At 49.2% G+C, this 23157-nt stretch overlaps 1 protein-coding gene across 2 annotated transcripts in view; it reads right to left on the bottom strand.

Annotated features, from left to right (window-relative positions):
* HCLS1 (hematopoietic cell-specific Lyn substrate 1) overlaps positions 1-23157 on the bottom strand; it is an 89689-nt gene that overhangs the window by 24934 nt on the left and 41598 nt on the right. For both annotated transcript variants that reach the window (XM_006120741.5, XM_075918371.2), the window contains 3 exons: positions 4502-4612; positions 3327-3381; positions 683-793 (listed from right to left, as the gene is read on the bottom strand). In XM_006120741.5, the coding sequence (XP_006120803.3) occupies positions 683-793; positions 3327-3381; positions 4502-4612 (277 nt within the window). The remainder of the gene's footprint in view (positions 1-682; positions 794-3326; positions 3382-4501; positions 4613-23157) is intronic.

Genomic DNA, 23157 nt, shown 5'->3' with positions numbered 1-23157 from the left:
GGGGAGCCGCCATTTTTAAAACCCCGCTGGTTCGAACCCCGTGCAGCGCAGCTACACAGGGCTCGAACTAGGTAGTTCGAACTAGGCTTCCTATTCCGAACTACCGGTACACCTCGTTCCATGCTAGGAACCAGCGGGGTTTTAAAAATGGCGGCTCCCCGCTTATGGAAATGAAGCCCGGGAAATTCAAATCCCGGGCTTCATTTGCAAGTGCGGTATGCCTACATTACCCCGCTAGTTCGAACTAGGAGGGTAGTGTAGACATACCCCCAGAGACATGGGCCATAGACACAGCCTGCTAACCACCACTGTTCCACCCCTTCCTGGCTGACAGAGAGGGAATTTGCCCCCTCCCCCTCACTCAGTGCTACCTCCCATCCCTTCCACTACCAATGAGGCCATCCTCACCGGCCTGCTGACCTCTTCACCCCACAAGGTGCTGGCTGCACTGCCTGGGTATGGAACATCCACGGGGCTCATTCTGCCATGAAGCCTATTGCAGTGTTGGGCCCTGCGTTGGCTCAGAGGGGGCTCTCCAGCAACATGCTGGCTTCTCAGCAGGACACTTCTGTGGGCAGTGCCCCTCAAGCACTCCTTGCCCCTTCCCACCATATTTTTTGGGTGGGAAAGGCCAGACACGTGGTAGCCATGCCACGAGGATACAGTTTGCCACAGGCCTAACCTTTCTGTGACTCGTGCTTTTCCGTCTGACCCTTGTACTCGAACCCCACGGCTGCCTTGTCCAACTTGTCCTTCTCCACCCCATAGCGACCACCGAACCCCTTGGAGTAATCTGCAAAAGGGCACATCAGTCAGATAAGTGCTGCCTTCCAATCTGCTGGGGAGGGCAGATGGGCATGGGGAGGGGCAGGAGAAATGTACCTAGAGAGAGAGGGCAGTAGTGGGGGTGAAGGGAGGAGGCAAGGAGGGAACAGAAGAGGGTGGGGCAAGAGGAGCAGTACAAATTAAGGAAGCAGTAGAGTAGAGGAAGGAGGAGGGGGTCCAGATGTGGTAGAAGAGGGGGAAGGTGATGAGGGAGAATGAGGAAGAGAGAAGCAGAGGGAAGGGAATGTGGTGTGTGAAGGAGTGAGGCTGTGGCAGAAGACAGGGGAGCTCTGTGGCTGAGGGTGGCATGAGCGGGGAAGTGGTAAAGGAAAATGCGGAAGAAACGGGGGGGGGGGGAGATTGGGGAAGGGAGCGGTGCAAGGGGGTGCTATGGCAGAGCGGATGGGATGAGCGGGGAAATGGTAAAGGAAAATGCGGAAGAAACGGGGGGGGAGATTGGGGAAGGGAGCGGTGCAAGGGGGTGCTATGGCAGAGCGGATGGGGTGAGCGGGGAAGTGGAGAGGGAGAATGGGGAAGAGAGGGGGAGGGGAAGACTGAGGAAGGGAGCGGTGCAAGGGGGTGCTATGGCAGAGCGGATGGGATGAGCGGGGAAATGGTAAAGGAAAATGCGGAAGAAACGGGGAGGGGAAGATTGGGGAAGGGAGCGGTGCAAGGGGGTGCTATGGCAGAGCGGATGGGATGAGCGGGGAAATGGTAAAGGAAAATGCGGAAGAAACGGGGAGGGGAAGATTGGGGAAGGGAGCGGTGCAAGGGGGTGCTATGGCAGAGTGGATGGGGTGAGCGGGGAAGTGGAGAGGGAGAATGGGAAAGAGAGGGGGAGGGGAAGATTGGGGAAGGGAACGGTGCAAGGGGGTGCTATGGCAGAGTGGATGGGGTGAGCGGGGAAGTGGAGAGGGAGAATGGGGAAGAGGGGGAGGGGAAGATTGGGGAAGGGAGCGGTGCAAGCGGGTGCTATGGCAGAGCGGATGGGGTGAGCGGGGAAGTGGAGAGGGAGAATGGGGAAGCAAAAGGGAGGGGAAGATTGGGGAAGGGAACGGTGCAAGCGGGTGCTATGGCAGAGCGGATGGGGTGAGCGGGGAAGTGGAGAGGGAGAATGGGGAAGCAAAAGGGAGGGGAAGATTGGGGAAGGGAACGGTGCAAGCGGGTGCTATGGCAGAGCAGGTGGGGTGAGCGGGGAAGTGGAGAGAGAGAATGGGGAAGCAAAAGGGAGGGGAAGATTGGGGAAGGGAGCGGTGCAAGCGGGTGCTATGGCAGAGCGGATGGGGTGAGCGGGGAAGTGGAGAGGGAGAATGGGGAAGCAAAAGGGAGGGGAAGATTGGGGAAGGGAACGGTGCAAGCGGGTGCTACGGCAGAGCGGATGGGGTGAGCGGGGAAGTGGAGAGGGAGAATGGGGAAGCAAAAGGGAGGGGAAGATTGGGGAAGGGAACGGTGCAAGCGGGTGCTATGGCAGAGCGGATGGGGTGAGCGGGGAAGTGGAGAGGGAGAATGGGGAAGCAAAAGGGAGGGGAAGATTGGGGAAGGGAACGGTGCAAGTGGGTGCTATGGCAGAGCAGATGGGGTGAGCGGGGAAGTGGAGAAGGAGAATGGGGAAGCAAAAGGGAGGGGAAGATTGGCGAAGGGAGCGGTGCAAGGGGGTGCTATGGCAGAGCGGATGGGATGAGCGGGGAAATGGTAAAGGAAAATGCGGAAGAAACGGGGAGGGGAAGATTGGGGAAGGGAGAGGTGCAAGGGGGTGCTATGGCAGAGTGGATGGGGTGAGTGGGGAAGTGGAGAGGGAGAATGGGAAAGAGAGGGGGAGGGGAAGATTGGCGAAGGGAGCGGTGCAAGGGGGTGCTGTGGCAGAGTGGATGGGGTGAGCGGGGAAGTGGAGAGGGAGAATGGGGAAGAAAAAGGGAGGGGAAGATTGGGGAAGGGAGCGGTGCAAGGGGGTGCTGTGGCAGAGTGGATGGGGTGAGCGGGGAAGTGGAGAAGGAGAATGGGAAAGAAAAAGGGAGGGGAAGATTGGCGAAGGGAGCGGTGCAAGGGGGTGCTGTGGCAGAGTGGATGGGGTGAGCGGGGAAGTGGAGAGGGAGAATGGGGAAGAGGGGAGGGGAAGATTGAGGAAGGGAACGGTGCAAGGGGGTGCTATGGCAGAGCGGATGGGGTGAGCGGGGAAGTGGAGAGGGAGAATGGGGAAGAGGGGGAGGGAGCGGTGCAAGGGGGTGCTATGGCAGAGTGGATGGGGTGAGCGGGGAAGTGGAGAGGGAGAATGGGGAAGAGGGGGAGGGGAAGATTGAGGAAGGGAACGGTGCAAGCGGTGCTACGGCAGAGCAGATGGGGTGAGCGGGGAAGTGGAGAGGGAGAATGGGGAAGAGGGGGAGGGGAAGTTTGGGGAAGGAAGGGGGAGGGCAGATGGGGTCAGCAGCGATGTGACAAGGGGAGCAATAGCAGATGGTTTGAGGGAACGTCATGGAAAGCGAAGGCTCTGCCACTGAACTTGCCTTTCTGGGATGAGTGCTTTTCCACCTCACCTTTGTACTCAAACCCAAGTGCCGACTGGAGGAAGAAGGAGAAGAGCATCAGCTGTTTCATTGGGATGAGGTGCTTAGCAGAGCCAGGGACTGGCCTCTTTGCCCTCCGCTTTCCCTGCTGGGCGGTTGCATTTGTGCCTGTTGGTTCTCCTCCTGTACAGCCCTGCTCAGTGGCAGGACACCAGCAGAAGCCATGGCAGGGGCATTATTGTTGACTGAGGCACAACTAGGGGAGTCTAGCTCACCCTTGTCCACCACTTGCTGGTCAGGGAAGCAGCAGGTGCAGAGATGCCCACAAAGGAAACACAAGCTACAGCCAGCAGGGGGCAGCATGACACATGCCAGGGGCATGGGTGACAGTTCGGGCAAATGAATTGGCCAGTTTGCATAATTGAAAACAATTGCATGTAGCCATAAAAGCATCAGTTCAGAAAACACCAGATTTATTGAAAGGTGTCAGTTGGACACCGATACCTTAGCAGGGCTTCCTAGAAAGGCGGTGTACTCAGGCAGGGCCTGATTCCTTGCTCCCCTCAGAGGAGAAGGCAATTGCAACACACCAGAGGAGTGAGTGGTCAATGATGGTTTCGAGGCACCCAGAACATACAGCAATCCTGGGCCCAGACCATTGTGCATCTTGAAAACAAAGCCTGAGGCCTTAAACTGACCACCACAGCAAAAACAGACACATGGCTATATGTCCTCAGAGCTCTGTGCAGGACTGTTCTTTAATCCCGCTCCCCCCACAATACCCACTGTCACTCGCTCCCATGTTATTTTTTGAATTTTTATCCTGCTCCTATACGTTCACCTCCCCACATAGAATTCAGACAATTTTCACCACTATAAGAAGAAAACCAATCTTGCTTAAAGCATGTAAAATTCTTTAACTCCTATATAATAGATATCAAATCTTTCTGTCCCTCAGTTGAGTTTACCTATTTAAACAAACTTTGTTTTAACTTCATTGTTGAAATTCTCTGCATAACAAACTGACAAGAGATTTAGTGTTTTCCTGCAAATTACTACAGGTTGATTTTCTTAGCCACCCAATCCCACCTACAACAAAGTACATTTTACCTGCTCCTGCATGGCAGCCAGTCCTGTGGGACAATGGGATTCCTGTCCCTCTGCAGCCAACCTACCTTGTCAGCTCGGTCCCTCTGGACGCCATACTTCCCCCCAAAGCCTTTAGCTGCATCTGTCTGAGACGAATGCTTCTCAACATCAGCCACGTACTCGTGACCCAGCGCACTCTAGGAAATCAAAAAACAGCGTCAGGTGCCATCGCTGTTCCTCTCCAGCAGAGAGGACAGACATACAGACAAAATCAGCCACAACTTAATTCTGTTCTTGCATCAGGACAGACGCACAAAAAGAACATGCTGCACTACCATTTAATCCCACAGCCTCAGCCCAGACTCAGCTCTGGGAGAAAGATGGTTGAGCTTCAAGGCAGCGTACCCAGAGCCCACCTAGCACTCATAATGTGATTCCTTGACATGGACAGAGAACAGTTCCACACACCAGTCAGGGTTGGCAACTTTCTCATTGCACAGGACCAACTCCCTTGCCCCATCCTCTGCACTGAGGTCCTGCCCTTACTCACTCCATCCCCTTCCCTCTGTCACTTGCTCGTCATCACCCTACTCACTTTCACTGGGTGGGGGCAGGAGGTTGGGGTGCCGGACAGGGTAAAGGCTCCAGCTGGTGATGTGAGTTCAGGGGTGGGGCTAGGGATGAGATGTGTGAAGTGCAGGAGGGAACTCAGAGCTGGGGCAGGTGGTTGGGGTGTGGGCTCCAGAAGAGATATGGGGTGGGAGGAAGCCCAGGACTGGGTAGGGGGTTGGCATATGGGAGTGGCTCTCAGACAGCTCACAGTGGGTTAAGGCAGGCTTTGTTCCTGGAAGAGGCTGGCATGTTCAGCTCCTAGGCACATGAGCAACTACAAAGCTCTGCTGTCTGTGCATGCCCACAGGCACCACCCCCACAGTTTGCTGGGGGCAGGGTCAATGCACATAGTCCCTTAATTGCCCCAGATTAGGGCCACTGGGATATGCTGGCCACTTCCAGGAGCCATGCGGAGCCAGGACAGGCAGGGAGCCTGTCTGAACTCTGCTGCACCACAGACCTGACTTTTAATGGTCTAGTCAGCAATGCCAGCTGGAGCCACCTTTAAACCAGGGCTTCCAGTCCAAAACCAGATACCTGGCAGTGCAGTACAAACCCTTGGTGCTTTTAAAAGGCTAATTTCCCAAAGTGGAGGAAAATGAGTGGGTGGGAAAATAGAGATGGAAGAATGTGAATGAAAGATGAATATTCTTTAAGAAGAGTTTATTAGAAGTTCAAAACACCAGGATTCCACAAGAGGAAAGAGTATAATTTTGGCTAAAGGCCTATCCTGGGCCAATGGTGAATTGAAAGCAGCAAATAATTAAAGGAAGCAAGCAACATACAACAAATGGGGGGAAAAGGGGAAATAAACATCAGTCAAATACATTAACATTTATGAAGTGTAGAAAATTGATAAGGGAAGCTGAGGACAGCAGGGGGAAATAGCTGGCAGGGCTAAGGACAGTGAAGAGAGGTTTAGGTTGTTTAAAAGTATATTGGGAACAAAAGAAATTCTAGTGATGATATAGGTCTATTACAAAAGGTAGATGGTAAAATTGCTAATATGGAAAAAACATAAACCTCCAATAAATGTTTCTATTCTGTATTAGGAAAGAAGCAGGATGATGCACTTGTATCACATGAGGATGATTTAAAAATTTCTGGTCCATTAGTAATGAAGGGGGATGTTATACAACATCTGCTAGGGAAAAAATAAATCAATGGTCCTGCACCCAAGAGCCCATAAAGAGCTGACTGAAGATAGCTCTGACCTACTGATGTTAAATTTTAATAATTCCTGAATCATAGAGCTGGAAGACACCGCAAGAGGTCATCAAGTCCAGCCCCCTGGCCTAGGCAGGACCAATACCAACTAAATCAACCCAGCCAGGGCTGTGTCAAGCCGAGATTTAAAAACCTCTAGGGATGGAGATTCCACCCCCTCCCGAGGTAATCCATTCCAGTATTTCACCATCCTCCTAGGGAACCTCCCTAACCCTAACCCTAACCCTAACCCTAATATCTAACCTAGACCTCCCCCACTGTAACTTGCTCCTTGTTCTGCCATCCGTTACTACTGAGAACAGCCTCCCTCCATCCTCTTTGGAACCTCCCTTCAGGAAGTTGAAGGCTGCTATAAAATCCCACCTCACTCTTCTCTTCTGCAGACTAAACAAACCCAAATCCCTCAGCCTCTCCTCATAGGTCAAGTGCTCCAGACCCCTCATCATTTTGGTTGCCCTCCACTGAAATACATGAGGAAATCTCCAAAGACTCAAAGTGCATCAATGTGATTCCAATATTCAAAAATGGCAAGTGAGTTGACCTGGATAACTAAATGCTGGTTAGCCTGAGATCAGTCCTAGGCAAAGTAACCCAATAGCTGATACAGGATTCAGTTAATAAAGAATAAAAGGACAGGAATATACTTAGTGCCAGTGAGCATTTTCTGCTAGAAATGTGGTCACCAATCCATTGATTGCAATCAATTGGCTGATTGTGGAGGTAGGACCAGACAATTGCGAGGCATTCCAGGCCCCCCTCCCCCATTTTCCCTCCTCCAAGAAGTAGTCCTTGCTGCCGCTGCCTCCTGGGAAAATGGAGGTAGTGCCGGCTTCCTGTGGCATGGGGAGGGAAGTCCCATAGCTGTGCTCCAGGTCCAGTGTCTCAGGAAGCACATGGACTGCTACTCCCCTCCCCAAACAGCCAGCACGCTTCCTGAAAAGCCAGGTCTGGTGTGTAGCCAGGGACTTCCCTTGCTGTGCTTCCTGTCTTCCTTCCTGAGGGGAGGGGAGGGAGTAGGAGTCCTGGGATTGCACACCAGCTCCAACTTCTCAGAAAGCACGCTGGCTGTTTGAGGAGGGGAGGAGCAGCACATGTGCTTCCTGAAATGCCGGTCCTGGCGCGCAGCCGCGGGACCCCCAGGTACCAGCCAAGCTGTGCCTGTTCCCTCCCCCTGTCCAGGCCCCTATCAGCAACCTGCCCCCTGCCCAGGCCCTCTATTAGCAACCAGCCCCCTGCCCAGGCCCCCACCTGACACCTGCCCAAACCCCAGACAGCACCCTGCTCCTGCACTCTGCCCAGACCCCCACCAGCACCCTGCCCCAGCTCCCAACAGCATACTGCTGCCTGGCCAGACCCCCACCAGCACCCTGCTCCTGCCTCCTGGCCAAACCCTATCCAGCACCCAGCCCAGACACCATCCAGTGCCCTACCCCTGTCTCATGGCCAGACACCAACCAGCACTTTGCTCCTACCCCCTGGCCAGACACCATTCAGCACCCTGTCCCTTGGCCAGACACCCACCAGAACCCTGCCCCTGCCTCCTGGCCAGACCTCTACCAGCACCCTGCTCCTGCCCCCTCCCTCCTGGACAAACACCTACCCCCAACTTGCTCCTGTACCCTATTTTCCACCTAGATTCTGCAGCTCCATCCCACTCATTGGCAGCCCTCTCTCACACACTGGATCTCTCATTTTTGGCCCCATCTCAGAGTGTAGGGGGGCCCACAAAATCCACTAACCCTGGAACCGCAGAAGAGTTAATCTGGCCTCAGGCCTTGAACCTACCTATCTTCCCCCTCCCGCCATGGGGCTGGAGTGGCAGGGGAGTGGGGTGTCTCCGTTGGGGATACATCAATAAGGGTTGGGAGGATTTGTTTTTTGTATCTCACTTGTGTGGTCCCCAACTGATTTTTCTGTGCATCAGTGACCCTGACTCAAAACAAGTTCTCTGCCCCTCCCATAAATAAAGACAATTCTGAAATGTTTTGTGTTGGACATAATATTCTATTTAAAAATGAATCCTGGCCAACTAGCCCCCAATTGGGGCCAAGCCCCCATCTGACTGCAGCATCGTAACACCCCTGCATTGCCACAGACCCCAACCCTGAGTACATCATACACCTGAATCCCCTGTTCTGAGCCCCTCACATCCCCAAACTCCTGCACCTCCACATCCCCAGTCTTCTGCCATAACACTCCTATACCATCCACACATGGCAAATCTGTGTCCTGAGCCCCTCAAACCCCCATCCCAAACTCCTGCACCCCACATCCACAAGCCTGCGGTGTGTTCAGCACCCCAACCCTCCACCTGACCCCAACACTCTCCAGCCTGGAGCCCCCTTTGTAAGCCAGCATCCCCTTCTCCACCTCTTCCTGTACCCAGCTCCCCCCCCCCCCCCAGAGCTTGCATCTCTCACCCCTTCCCACACTCAAATACCTCATTCCCACCCCACTGCCTGCACCTCCTGTCTCAACCCCATGAGAGTGAGTAAGGGCGAGGGGACAGCACGTGATGGACAGAAGAGGAATGGAGAAGGTAGGGTCTTGGGGAAGGGATGGGGGTAGATCTTGTCTTTCCCTGATATTTAAAAAGTGATCTTGGGTGTAAAAAGGCTGGAGACCACTGTGCTAGAAAACAGGTCTTAGCAGCCTTTCATTCTTTCATGAGAGGATAAGTTTGGTTGGTAAAGATGACTATGCATCTGTAATAGACTTCCTATCCCTATTCTTATGAGTCAACAGTGCGCCCTTGTAGCAAAGAAGACTAATGGCATAATAGGGAGCATTACGAGGAACATTGCCAGCAGATCTAGAGAAGTGATTATTCCCCTTTATTCGGCACTAGTTAGGTCACATCTGGAGTAGTGTGTCCAATTCTGTGCCCCTCCTCCTTCCATTTTAGAAAGGATGTGGACGCATTGGAGAGGGTCCAGAGGAGGGCAACCAAAATGATTAGGGGGCGGAAGCACATGACTTATGAGGAGAGGCTGAGGGATTTGGGCTTGTTTAGTCTACAGAAGAGAAGAGTGAGGGGGGATTTGAGAGCAGCCTTCAACTACCTGAACAAGGGTTCCAAAGAGGAAGGAGAGAGGCTGTTCTTAGTGGTGGCAGATGACAGAATGAGGAGCAGTGGTCTCAAGTTGCAGTGGGAGAGGTCTACGTTGGATATTAGGAAAAACTATTTTTTTCCCTAATATCCAACCTTGAGGTAGGAAGCAGGAAGAGGGAGAAAACTTGTTCATCTTGGCCTCTGAGGATAGAACAAGAAGCAATGGGCTTAAACTGCAGCAAGGGAGGTTTAGGTTGGATATTAGGAAAAAGTTCCTAACTGTCAGGGTGGTCAAACACTGGAATAAATTGCCCAGGGAGGTTGTGGAATCCCCATCTCTGGAGATATTGAAGAGTAGGTTAGATAAATGTCTATCAGGGATGGTCTAGACAGTATTTGGTCCTGCCATGAGGGCAGAGGACTGGACTCAATGACCTCTCGAGGTCCCTTCCAGTCCTAGTCTTCTATGATTCTATGGGATGGGTGTTGAAGCATTGGGATGGGTTCCCTGGTGGAATTTCCATCCCTAGAGGTTAAGTCCCAGCCTGACAAAGCCCTGGCTGGGATGATTGAGTTGGGATTGGTCCTGCTTTGGAAAGAGAGTTGGACTCAATGACTGCGGAGTTCTCTTCCAGCCCTAGGAGTCTATGATTCTGAACATTCCTGAAGACTCCCATAGCAGACTGATGAAGGACAGCCACCTTTCCACCACCTTATACCAGAAACCTAGTGACTGTTACACTTACCCACATGCCTCTAGCTTCCATCCAAGACACATTTCCCAATCAACTGTTTACAGCCAGGCCCTAAGATACAATCAGATTTATTCCAATCCCACTTATAGAGGCAAACACCTTTGGGATCTATATCAAGCATTCTTAAAACTTAAATACCCACCTGGAGAAGTGAAATAAACTGATTGACAGAACCAGACAAGTACCCAGGCATCAGCTTCTTCAAGATAGGCCCAACACAGAAAACAACAGACCACTTGTCATCACCTACAGCCCCCAATTTAAACACCTCCAGTTCAATCTAACAATCTACATCCTGTCCTGGAAAATGACCCCTCAGTCTCACAGATCTTGGGGGACAGCCCAATCCTCACTTACAGCCAACCTCTTAACCCGAAACAAATTCTTTCCAGCATCCACTCAGCACTCCTCCATCATACTCATCACGGAACCCATTCATGCAATCAACCCTGGTGCAATCTCTATCTACACACTATGCAAGAGACATCATCACAGAACCTAACCACTTAAGCCACCACACCAGAGGCTCATATAACTGCACATTCACCAAGTGCCAGCAATCCCCTCTGCCATGTATATTGGCCAAACTGGACAGTCTCTATGACAAAGGATTAATGGACACAAACCAGATATTCAAAATGGTAACACACAGAAACCTCTTGGGGAACATTTCAGCTTGCCCGGATACTCACTAATGGCTCTAAAAGTGACTATGTTATTACAAAGCAATTTCAAAAACCAGCTTGAGAAACTGCAGAATTTGGTTTCAATTACAAGTTTGACACTTTGAACCAAGGTCTGAACCAGGGATGTGAATGACTAGTCAACACACTAGTTGACCAGTTGCTTCCCCTCCACTTGCTGCCTCTGTCAGAAAGAGGCAGGAAGCAGGGCCGTGAAGAAGAGGGATTCACATGGCACTGCTGCTTTGAAACACTGCAGGGAGCACAGGGCCAGCAGGAGACTGCTTGAGTCCCCTGCTGGTCCCGCTCTCCCCACAGCACTTTGCCTTTGAAGTGTAGCAACAGCTCTGGGGGTGCTTATTTATTGCATCAACTATACGATTCGCCAATTAATCTAAATTTAACTTTCCTAGTCTGAACAAAGACCTGAATTGGAATGACCACTACATTTCACACGGTAATGACATAAAAAGCCAAGCACCGGGTTCTTACAGCCCATCCTATTAGCCTCATTTAGCATGGACACACTCATTGACAATATTTTCCCCCATTTTTTCCTTCTCCTTCCCTTCCCCATCCCCTCTCTTTCTCTGCTATTTATTTGTATCCTGGACCCCTTAGCTCCATTCATCTGAAGCAGTGTGTTGTGCCCACAAAAACTCATGATACCATCTACATGTTTTGTTAGTCTCTAAGGTGCTGCAGGACTACTCGTTGTTTTTTATTTTTTTTCCAGTTATAGACTAACATGACTACTCCTCTGACACTCATATTTACTGACTCCCTTTTTCTAAAAGCAATGAACTTTGTTATGACCACACTAATCCACGCTGACTGATTAATTTAAAATAATGTCTGTTTCAGTGTGTTAAATATGTAGTAGCCTGGGATGATTACTTTATGAAGGCTTAAGAGTCCTTTAAAAAATAAAATCAGCTTAGAAATACTGATTAAGAAATTGTAAAACAGAGAAGGGCTGCATCATGTATTCCATAATATTTAATGTTGTACACAGCAGGACTACTGACTTGTCCTTACTACAAAGTTTTTGCAAATAAATTTCTGACAAACTTTAGGGTAAATAAAAAAAATGTGACTGACATTTTTTATTAAAAAATTTAGTGCTTTTAATTAGGTACCTTTTGCATGTCCAGTCTTTACAATCTGGCATGCAGTGGTAAATATGCTCCATTTTCTTTACAAAGAACTTTTAGAAGAGTGTTTTTTTCAAATGTAATTTGCTACATTTGGATTAATGGGTAAACAGCTAAGGAAAAAAGGAAGAGATGATGGAGACCATGAGGAGGGGAGAGGCTTGGGCAGAGTGGGGGCAGGGCTTCAGCTGAGCAGGGTGGAGTATGTTTGAAGCCACAGCCTGGGGAGTTTGCATTCCCAAGCAGCAGCTTCACCCAAAACACATGGCTGGGAGAAGGTGTTGGTGTGCAGTCCCCAGAAGAGGGGCTCAAGGTTAGGGCAGGAGTGTACAGGCTCCAGCCAGGCAGTGCTTACCTCAGGTGACTTCCAGTTGGTAGCACAACAGGGCTAAGGAAGGTTCCCTGTATGCTCTGGCTGTGCACCACTTCTGGAAGCAGCCAGCATATCCCTGTGGCACTTTAGTGGTTAGCATGAGATCACTAAGGTCTGTGCACTACTTCTGCTTCCATGCACCATCCCCACAGCTTCTACTGTCTAGTTTCATTGGGTAACCGGGTTTGGTTCTTTAAAGGATTTGAAACTACAGACAGAGGAATACTTCTTTTTAGGGTCAAACAAAGATTATTTATTTTTTCTATTTACTTTATAATTAATTTTCTATTTAAATCAATTCACTATTTTTGTTTATTTTAAGACAATATAATATACAAAGAAAAAGTAGAAAAACAGTACAGTTAAAAAAACAAGAAATAATAACTTCTCCCACAGATATACCCTCCTGATTTACCTTTAAACAATTTATGGAGTTAACAAATATATAATACTCACGTTAAAAAAGATAGAAGCATTGCTTAGATTCAGGAGAGATTCTTTTCTTTATGTTTTTCCTTTCTTTGGATTTTTCGTTGCAACTTACAACCAGTGTTCGTTCCCCTTTCGGGGCTTATTCGTTCCCCTTTCGGAGCTTATGTGCGGCAGCGAGATTCAGCGCCGGGGAGGGAGCCTTGGTTTGATCAGACCTGGCTTTTCGGATTCGCAATCCGTCCGCTCTAGGTCTGTTTCAGCCAACCTTATATACCCTTTTCGGTATTTTGGTATCCTCCACTCGCCTGACAATTGCTGACGTTAGATTTTTGTTGTCTCATTCTGCCCTTACAAAAAACTTTCGTCTGCTCCATTTGGGGTAATCAGCACTTTGTTGCATACTGCTGTCTGAGTTACTTACTTCCCTAAAAGCGGGGTTATTGTTGGTCAACCAATCAAATTTTGTTTTTATTTTTATCTCCTGTATCTGACAATGCTGCCTTTCCTTTCCACTTACAATTAAACTGGTGCTCAGTTGACATATTCTGGGTAGGCCTCAACTCATCCCTTTCACAGTTTCCAGCTTGGATGATCAAGATGCTAAAAGAGCACTCAAAGATGGTAAAGTCATTGCAGAGAAGCTAAATGAATTCTTTGCTTCAGTCTTCATGGCTGAGGATATTGGGGAGATTCCCAAACCAGAGCCATTCTTTTTAGGTGACAAATCTGAGGAATTGTCTCTGGCTGAGGTGTCATTAGAGGAGGTTTTTGAACAAATTGATAAACTCAAGGGTAACAAGTCACCGAGACCAGATGGCATTCACCCAACAGTTCTGAAAGAACTCAGATGTGAACTATTAACTGTGATTTGCAGCTGATGCTTTAAATCAGCTTCCGTATCTAATGACTGGAAGATAGTTAATGTGACACCAATATTTAAAATGGGCTCTAAAGATGATCCTGGAAATTACAGACCGGTAAGTCGAACATCAGTACCGGGAAAATTAGTTGAAACTATAGTAAAGAATGAAATTGTCAGACACATAGAGGAACATAATTTATTGGGGGCAGTGTTTCTGTAAAGGGAAATTATACCTTACTAATCTGTTAGAGTTCTTTGAAGGGGTCAACAAACATGTGGACAAGGGAGATCCAGTAGATATAGTGTACTTAGATTTCCAGAAAGCCTTTAACAAGGTCCCTCACCAAAGGGTCTTATTCTACTTAATGTTGAGGGCGAAGAACATTGTTATCTGTTTGCACATTATAATTGATGTAAAGTTGAATTGTTATTGGCTTAGGTTCTGTAAATTCCGCTTATGGTTCCCCCTTCCTGATTGAATACACGGTGTGTGTGGGAAACGAACATGCAGTGGAGGATGAAATTTTACTGACCTGAACTTGAGTGCACATGGCCCTCTGCACAGGGTGCACACGGCCCTGTCAGGGTGGGCATCCCTGATGAGGGTTGCGGCCCCCTTCTACTGGCCCGTGTCTTGGTCCAGGCCCTTCCCTCAGGGCATATACGGTACCCAAAAGTCAGGGCATATACGGTACCCTGCTCTCAGGGCGTATACGGTACCCAAAATCCCCAAAGTCTCGGCCCTGCTCTCAGGGCATATACAGTACGCAGGTCTAGTTCTGGGGAAAAGCCTCTCCAGGCCCGAGTGACTCCCCAGGTGCGGCAAGGGCTGGTAGGGGGACCCGGGCCCTCCCTCTCCACCGGGTTCCGGCCCAGGGCCCTGTGGGCAGGGACTCTAGGTCCTGCCGGCTTGGTGGGGAATCCAGCCGCTACGCACCAAACTGGATTAGGAAACCTCTGCCCTGGGCCGCTTCCTACCACCCTGGCACCCCCCTCTCCTATCCTGTCCGTCTGGGCGGCGGTCCTTACTGGGGCTGGAGTTGGCAGGGTAGGTGTGCCCGTTACTCCGTGGGGTTGGGGTCGGCTTCACTCCCGGGGTCCCACGCTGGCCTTCAGTTGAGTCCCAGATGCCGCAGGAACACTGGATTTGCAGCCTGGCTCCTCCTGACCTCTAGCTGCCCTTCCCTCTGCTGGGCCACTGCCTGCTTTATATACTGGCCTGCCTGGGAGCATGCCCAGCAGGGCTGTAAGGGCCAGCTGGGCATGGGCTACTCTCAGCCCTTTAGTGTGGGGCTTGTTCGCCCCATCACACACCCTCCCCCTTAAGCGGTTGGTTACAGTCTGACTTGACCTTACTTCCTCCTCGCCTACCCGGGAAAAGAAATCCGCGTTCACGTGGGTCTTACCCAGGCGGTGAGCCACCTCAAAATCATTGAGTTGTAGCGATAAGTACCACTGCATTATCCGTGGATTGGCGTTCTTCATACTGTGCAGCCATCTTAAAGGGGCATGGTCCGTCACCAGTTGGAAGTGGCTACCTAATAGGTAGTAACAGAGGGCCTCTATGGCCCATTTCACCACCAGAGCCTCCTTTTCGATTGTGGAGTACTTCTGCTCTCTCGGGAAAAGTTTTCAGCTCATATAGAGTACCGGGTGTTTTTCCCCCTCTCTTTCTTGAGCTAGTACAGCCCCTAATCCCTTCTGGGAGGCGTCTGTCTGGAGAATGAAGTTCTTAGCAAAGTCCGGGGGGGACAGCACTGGCGCTTCTGTCAGCCGCCTTTTGAGCGTTCGGAATGCCCCCTCGCATTCCTGCGACCACCGAACCTTTGTTGGCATGTCCTTCTTCGTTTGGTCCGATAGGGGTGCTGCTAGGGCTGAAAAGTCGGGCACAAATCGATGATAGTAGCCCACTAGTCCCAGAAATTGACGGACCTGTCTCTTTGTCGTTGGTCGTTTCCACTCTTGGAGGGCTTGGACCTTGTCAATTAAGGGCTTCAAAGTGCCTCCTCCTACTGTGTAGCCCAGGTATGTCACCTCTCTCTGCCCCAAGTGGCACTTTCCAGGGTTCGCGATGAGGTTCGCCTCTCCTAGGGTTTTCAGCACCGCCTCCAGATGTCGTAGGTGTTCCGACCACGTATGGCTGTATACCACAATGTCGTCTATGTATGCTGTGGCATATAACCGGTGGGGGTCCATTATTGGACCTAACCAAGTGAGCTATAAGATCAAGAACACATATTCCTGCGCATCCAGAAATATAATCTATGCTATCATGTGCCGAAAGTGTCCGTCTGCTATGTACATTGGACAAACATCTCAGACACTTCGCCAAAGGATTAATGCCCACAAAACAGATATCAGACAAGATCGCAAAGAAAAAACAGTTTCTTGCCATTTTAACCAGAAAGGACACTCTCTCAATGACTTAACCACCTGCATTCTGCTGCAAAGACCTTTTACATCTGCACTTGAAAGGGAATCCTCTGAACTGTCATTCATGTTAAAATTCGACACTCTCCGAGAAGGACTGAACAAACACTTGAACTATCTTACCCATTACCAAGATGGCTTCCCCAATTGTCACCTCTAATACCATTAACTCACAAACATCCCACTCTCCCCACCTCTAATATCATCAATTCACACTTACCTTCCTTCCTTCCCCCTCCCCCGCATCCTCCTCCTGTTCTGCAATGTGATTTGTCCTTTTCATATGTGTTCATTTTTTTTTAATTGTATCCTTTGGTATATATGGTTGTGACTATTTTCTTCCACTATTTGATCTGAGGAAGTGGGTCTGACCCACGAAAGCTCATCATCTAATAAACCATCTTGTTAGTCTTTAAAGTGCTACATTGTCCTGCATTTTGCTTCAGCTACCCCATACTAACACGGCTACATTTCTATTGCTTTCCCTAGCCACTCTAGTAGCTCGTCCACGCGGGGCATGGGGTAGGCATCGAATCTGGAGACGGAGTTGACCTTTCAGAAGTCGATACAAAATCGAAGTGATCCGTCGGGTTTTGGGACGAGCACTATGGGGCTACGCCACTCGCTCCGTGATTCTTCGATTACTCCCATCTCTAGCATGGCTTGGATCTCTTTCTGTACAGGCTCCCACATTTTCTGGGGTAAGGGTCGGTGGGGGTTCCGGACTTTATGGCCGGGTAAGGTGCTTATATGATGACTCACCATACTAGTCCGGCCGGGCTGGGTGGATAAGACGTGCACATACTTCTTAAGCAAGTGGAGTAGCTCCTCTTTCTGGGTTGGGGTCAGTTCTCCTCCCAGGTTGGCCGGTCGTTCCGAGGCGGGGTCGACAGCCACAGGTCCCAGGTCATCATTGGGTGGGCAGGGAGTAATCAAGAGTCCCTCCTGTGATTTCCACTTTTTCAGCAGGTTCACATGATAGATCTGCAAACCTCTTCTCCTCCCCGTCAATCGCACCTCATAATCTACAGGCCCCACCCTGCGCACCACCTCGAATGGGTCTTGCCATTTGGCGAGTAGCTTCAACTCTTGGGATGGTAAAAGTAGGAGCACCTGCTCCCCGGGTTCAAACGTCTGAAGCTTTGTCCCTTTATTGTAGTAGTGGGCCTGGGTCTTCTGGGCCTGTAGGAGGTTGGCTCGTGCGAACTCTTCTAAATTCTGTAGGCGTTCCCTTAGCTGTAGCACATAGTTGACAGTACCCAGCACCCGGGACTCCTGGGTCTCCCAGTCTTCCCTTAGGAGGTCAAGTATTCCTCGGGGTTGTCGTCCGTATAGATGCTCGAAGGGCGAAAAGCCTGTCGAGGCTTGCGGCACTTCTTGCACGGCAAAGAGTAAAGCCGGGAGAAGTTTGTCCCAGCCCTGGGGATCCTCGTCTACCAATTTACGGAGCATTGATTTCAACGTCTGGTTGAACCGCTCCACCAAGCCGTCAGTTTGCGGGTGATACGCGGATGTTCGCAGGGCTCGGATATTTAACAGCCTGCAGAGCTCTGCCATTAATCTGTATGCTACATTTGTGCCCTGATCGGTCAATATCTCCTTCGGTATTCTTACCCTGGAGAACACCTTCATGAGTTCTGCAGCTATAGTAGAGGCCGTTGTATTTCTCAATGGGATAACCTTGGGGTACCTAGTTGCATAATCCATGATAACCAGGATGTATTGGCATCCCGAACTGGCCTTCTCGAGGGGTCCCACCAGGTCCATCCCGATGCGTTCGAAGGGGACTCCTACCACGGGCAGTGCTACTAGAGGGGCTGTGGGGACCCCCTTTGGGTTGGCGTGTTGGCATTCAGGGCAGGATTCGCAGAACTCGCGTACCTCCCGATGGATCCCGGGCCAGAAAAACCTCTGGGCCACTCTCAGCCCTTTAGCGTGGGGCTTGTTCGCCCCATCACAGGCCCCCAGCAGTGCACACGGCCAAGAGAGGACAGTGAGGAAGGCCTATGGCCACAGAAGCTGCACATGGCCTGTAACACCATCGATCCAACAAAGAGAGAGGGAACCCGAAAGAGGATCACCAAGCAGGACCTCCCAGGGGGTGCCCTCTGCTCGGATTGCCTGGCCAGCGAACTGGTTTCAGATACCAAAAGCATGAACTCCTTCTGGTACCTGGTGCTCAGCCTGCATTTCATCGGACTGTAAGTGTGATTGCGGATAGTGAGCCTTGATTCCACCTCCTTTCTAGGGATACCAGATGGTTTAAAAAAATACTGGACACACCTGATCTCAGATCGGGGGTAGGGGTGGGACCGGCCAGGAGGGGAGCGGGGATGGCTGGGAGGAAGTTGGGGGGGGGGGGCAGGGCTGGCCAAGGGAGAGTGTGTGTGTGTGGGAGGGGGAACCAGCCGGTGGGAAGCAGGGCTGGCCAGGAGGAGGTTGGGAGGAGCGGGACTGGCTGGGGAAGATCGGGGTGCGGGGTGCGAGGGGTGTAACCAGCCAGCAGGAAGCAGGGATGGCTGGGGAGGAACTGGCTGCAGGGGAATGGGGATGGCTGGGAGGGAGTCAGGGGGAGCAGAGCTGGCCGGGGAGGGCAGGGTGTGGGGCTGACCCCGGCCTACGCAGATCCCAGGGCGCTGCCCGTCCCGTACATGGTCCCAGTGGGGTGCATGGGCGAGTCTGGGCCTGGGGATTCCATCCCACCTCATCCCTGCCTCTGTTCCCTCCCCCTTCTCTCTACTGCATAGTTGTCTACCAGCCAGGCAGTATGCAACTACTTACTGATACTCATGATAATAATAAAAATTTAATTAGAAAATACTGGACTCCTCGTGGAATGAGGAGTAACGGTAGTTCGAACTAGGAAGCCTAGTTCGAACTCATAGAATCATAGAATAATAGGACTGGAAGGGACCTTGAGAGGTCATCGAGTCCAGCCCCCCGCCCTCAAGGCAGGATCAAGCTCCGTCTACACCATCCCTGACAGATGTCTATCTAACCTGTTCTTAAATATCTCCAGAGAGGGAGATTCCACCACCTCCCTTGGCAATTTATTCCAATATTTGACTACCCTGACAGTTAGGAATTTTTTCCTAATGTCCAATCTAAACCTCCCCTGCTGCACTTTAAGCCCATTACTCCTTGTCCTGTCCTCAGAAACCAAGAGGAACAAATTTTCGCCTTCCTCCTTGTGACACCCTTTTAGATATTTGAAAACCGCTATCATGTCCCCCCTTAATCTTCTTTTTTCCAAACTAAACAAGCCCAGTTCATGAAGCCTGGCTTCATAGGTCATGTTCTCTAGACCTTTAATCATTCTTGTCGCTCTTCTCTGTACCCTTTCCAATTTCTCCACATCTTTCTTGAAATGTGGCGCCCAGAACTGGACACAGTACTCCAGCTGAGGCCTAACTAGTGCAGAATAGAGCGGCAGAATGACTTCACGAGTTTTGCTTACAACACACCTGTTGATACAACCTAGAATCATATTTGCTTTTTTTGCAACAGCATCACACTGTTGACTCATATTCAACTTGTGGTCCACTATGACCCCTAGATCCCTTTCCACCATGCTCCTTCCTAGACAGTCGCTTCCCATCTTGTATGTATGGAACTGATTGTTCCTTCCTAAGTGGAGCACTTTGCATTTCTCTTTATTAAACCTCATCCTGTTTACCTCTGACCATTTCTCTAACTTGCTAAGGTCATTTTGAATTATTTCCCTATCCTCCAAAGAAGTCGCAACCCCACCTAGTTTGGTATCATCTGCAAACTTAATAAGCGTACTCTCTATCCCAATATCTACATCATTGATGAAGATATTGAATAGTACGGGTCCCAAAACAGACCCTTGAGGAACTCCACTTGTTATCCCTTTCCAGCAGGATTTAGAACCGTTAACAACAACTCTCTGACTACGGTTATCCAGCCAATTATGCACCCACCTTATCGTGGCCCTATCTAAGTTATATTTGCCTAGTTTATCAATAAGAATATCATGCGAGACCGTATCAAATGCCTTACTAAAGTCTAGGTATATGACATCCACCGCTTCTCCCTTATCCACAAGGCTCGTTATCTTATCAAAGAAAGCTATCAGATTAGTTTGGCATGACTTGTTCTTCATAAACCCATGCTGGCTATTCCCTATCACTTTATTACTTTCCAAGTGTTTGCATACGATTTCCTTAATTACCTGCTCCATTATCTTCCCTGGGACAGACGTTAAACTGACCGGTCTATAATTTCCTGGGTTGTTCTTATTCCCCTTTTTATAGATGGGCACATATTTGCCCTTTTCCAGTCTTCTGGAATCTCCCCTGTCTGCCATGATTTTTCAAAGATCATAGCTAAAGGCTCAGATACCTCCTCTATCAGCTCCTTGAGTATCCTGGGATGCATTTCATCAGGACCTGGTGACTTGCTGACATCTAACTTTCCTAAGTGATTTTTAACTTGTTCTTTGTGTATCCTATCTTCTAAACTTACCCTCTCTCTGCTTGTATTCACTACGTTAGGCACACCTCCAGACTTCTCGGTGAAGACCGAAACAAAGAAGTCATTGAGCATCTCCGCCATTTCCAAGTTCCCTGTTACTGCTTCTCCCTCCTCGCTAAGCAGTGGGCCTACCCTGTCCTTGGTCTTCCTCTTGCTTTTAATGTATTTATAAAAGGTCTTCTTGTTTCCCTTTATGCCTGTAGCTAGTTTGATCTCATTTTGTGCCTTTGCCTTTCTAATCTTGCCCCTGCATTCCCGTGTTGCTTGCCTATATTCATCCTTTGTTAGTTGTCCTAGTTTCCATTTTTTATATGACTCCTTTTTTATTTTGAGATCATGCAAGATCTCCTTGTTAAGCCAAGCTGGTCTTTTGCCATATTTTCTATCTTTCCTACACAGCGGAATTGTTTGCTTTTGGGCCCTTAACAACGTCCCTTTGAAATACTTCCAACTCTCCTCAGTTGTTTTTCCCTTCAGTCTTGCTTCCCATGGGACCTTACCTACAAGTTCTCTGAGCTTATCAAAATCTGCCTTCCTGAAATCCATAACCTCAATTTTGCCGGTCTCCCTTCTACCTTTCCTTAAGATCATGAACTCTATTATTTCGTGATCACTGTCCCCTATACTGTCTTCCACTTTCAAGTTCTCAACTAGTTCCTCCCTATTTGTTAAAACCAAATCCAGAACAGCTTCTCCTCTGGTAGCTTTTTCAACCTTCTGAAACAGAAAGTTGTCTCCAATGCAGTCCAGAAACTTATTGGATAGCCTGTGCCTCGCTGTGTTAGTTTCCCAACATATGTCTGGATAGTTGAAGTCCCCCATCACCACCAAATCTTGGGCTTTGGATAGTTTTGTTAATTGTTTAAAAAAGGCCTCATCCACCTCTTCCACCTGGCTAGGTGGCCTGTAGTAGACTCCTAGCATGATATCACCCTCGTTTTTTACCCCTTTTAGCTTAACCCAGAGACTCTCTACACAGCTATCTCCTACGTTCATCTCCACTTCAGTCCAAGTGTGTACATTTTTAATATACAAGGCAACCCCTCCTCCCTTTTTTCCCTGTCTGTCCTTCCTGAGCAAGCCGTACCCTTCCATACCAATATTCCAATCATGCGTCCCATCCCACCAGGTTTCTGTAATACCAATGATATCATAGTTGTATTTATTGGTTAGCAATTCCAGTTCTTCCTGCTTATTACCCATACTTCTCGCATTTGTATATAGGCATCTAAGATACTGATTTGATCTTGCCTCCCTGTTGTGCCCTGACCCTCCTTTCTCCTTGCCACTATAGGCCGTAGTCCCCCCCACTACCTAGTTCGTGCCCCGTGTAGCCGCGCGGCACGGGGTTCGAACCAGCCGGGATTTAAAAATGGCGGCTCCCGGCTTATGCAAATGAAGCCCGGGAAATTCAAATCCCGGGCTTCATTTGCAAGTGCGGTATGCCTACATTACCCTCCTATTTCGAAATAGGAGGGTAGTGTAGACATACCCTGAGCTAGTATGCCCACACTGTGGGGAGCCTCAAAATTAGTCTGAGGCAGGCTCTGTTAATATGGGCGTGCTATCTCAGACTTTGAACCCCAGGAAGCACTGAGGAGTATTAGTTCGAATTACTCTGGGGGGTAATTATATCGAAATAGCAGCACCAGAGCATCCACACTACCATTATTTTGAAATAACTATTTTGGAATTAGCATTACTTCTGATGAAAAGCAGGAGTACAGATTTCGAATTCCGCCACCTGATATTTCAAAATAACAGTAGTTATGAACGCTCTGCTTAGAAATTTGAACTTTGTGGGGGGTTATTTTGAAATAAAGTCCTAGTATAGTCCAGGGCTTAGCAGCCTAAAATCTACCAGACTGGTTTCAGTGGCTTCCAGGAAATGGAGCTCAATTCCAGGACTCTCCCGGTAAAACTGGGAGGATTGGCAACCCTTTTAATGATATGGCATTGGCAAGAACAATACTAGAATACTGCATACCGTTCTGGTGTCCACGTTTTTTAAAAGGTTGTTGACAACTGGGAAGGATGAAGATAAAGTCACAAAAATTATTTAATAGCTGAAAAGAATGCCTTATAGTCAGAAACTTAAGGAGCCCAAACTTTTTGGCTTCACAGGGAGAAAAGCCTAGGAGTTAAGGGCTTTTTAACCAGCACAGAAATGCAGAAAAAGAACTAGTGTCTGGACACTGAAGACAGAAAAATGTAAATGAGAAACAAATTAATGGTGAGGGTGATTAACCATTGGATTAAACTACCCAGGGTTTCTCCACCTCTTGATTAGCAATAGAGAGGTAGCCATGTTAGTCTGATCTTGCTAAAACAAAAAGAAAAACTATGTGGCACTTTAAAGACTAACAAGATGGTTTAATAGGTGATGAGCTTTCGTGGGCCAGACCCACTTCCTCAGATCATATTCTGAAAGAGAATTGGCATGACCGTATATACCAAAGGAATACAATAATATGTTCACTTTTTTCATTGTATTCCTTTGGTATATATGGTCATGCCAATTCTCTTTCAGAATATGATCTGAAGAAGTGGGTCTGGCCCATGAAAGCTCATCATCTATTAAGCCATCTTGTTAGTCTTTAAAGTGCTACATAGTTTTTTCTTTTGTTCCACCTCTTGATGTTTTCTCATCAAAACTGGACACCTT

This window comes from Pelodiscus sinensis, chromosome 1 (genome assembly GCF_052426305.1).
Source record: "Pelodiscus sinensis isolate ZL-2025 chromosome 1, ASM5242630v1, whole genome shotgun sequence".
In the NCBI taxonomy this organism is placed as follows: Eukaryota; Metazoa; Chordata; order Testudines; family Trionychidae; genus Pelodiscus; species Pelodiscus sinensis.
This window is presented reverse-complemented; position numbering and strand designations above follow the sequence as displayed.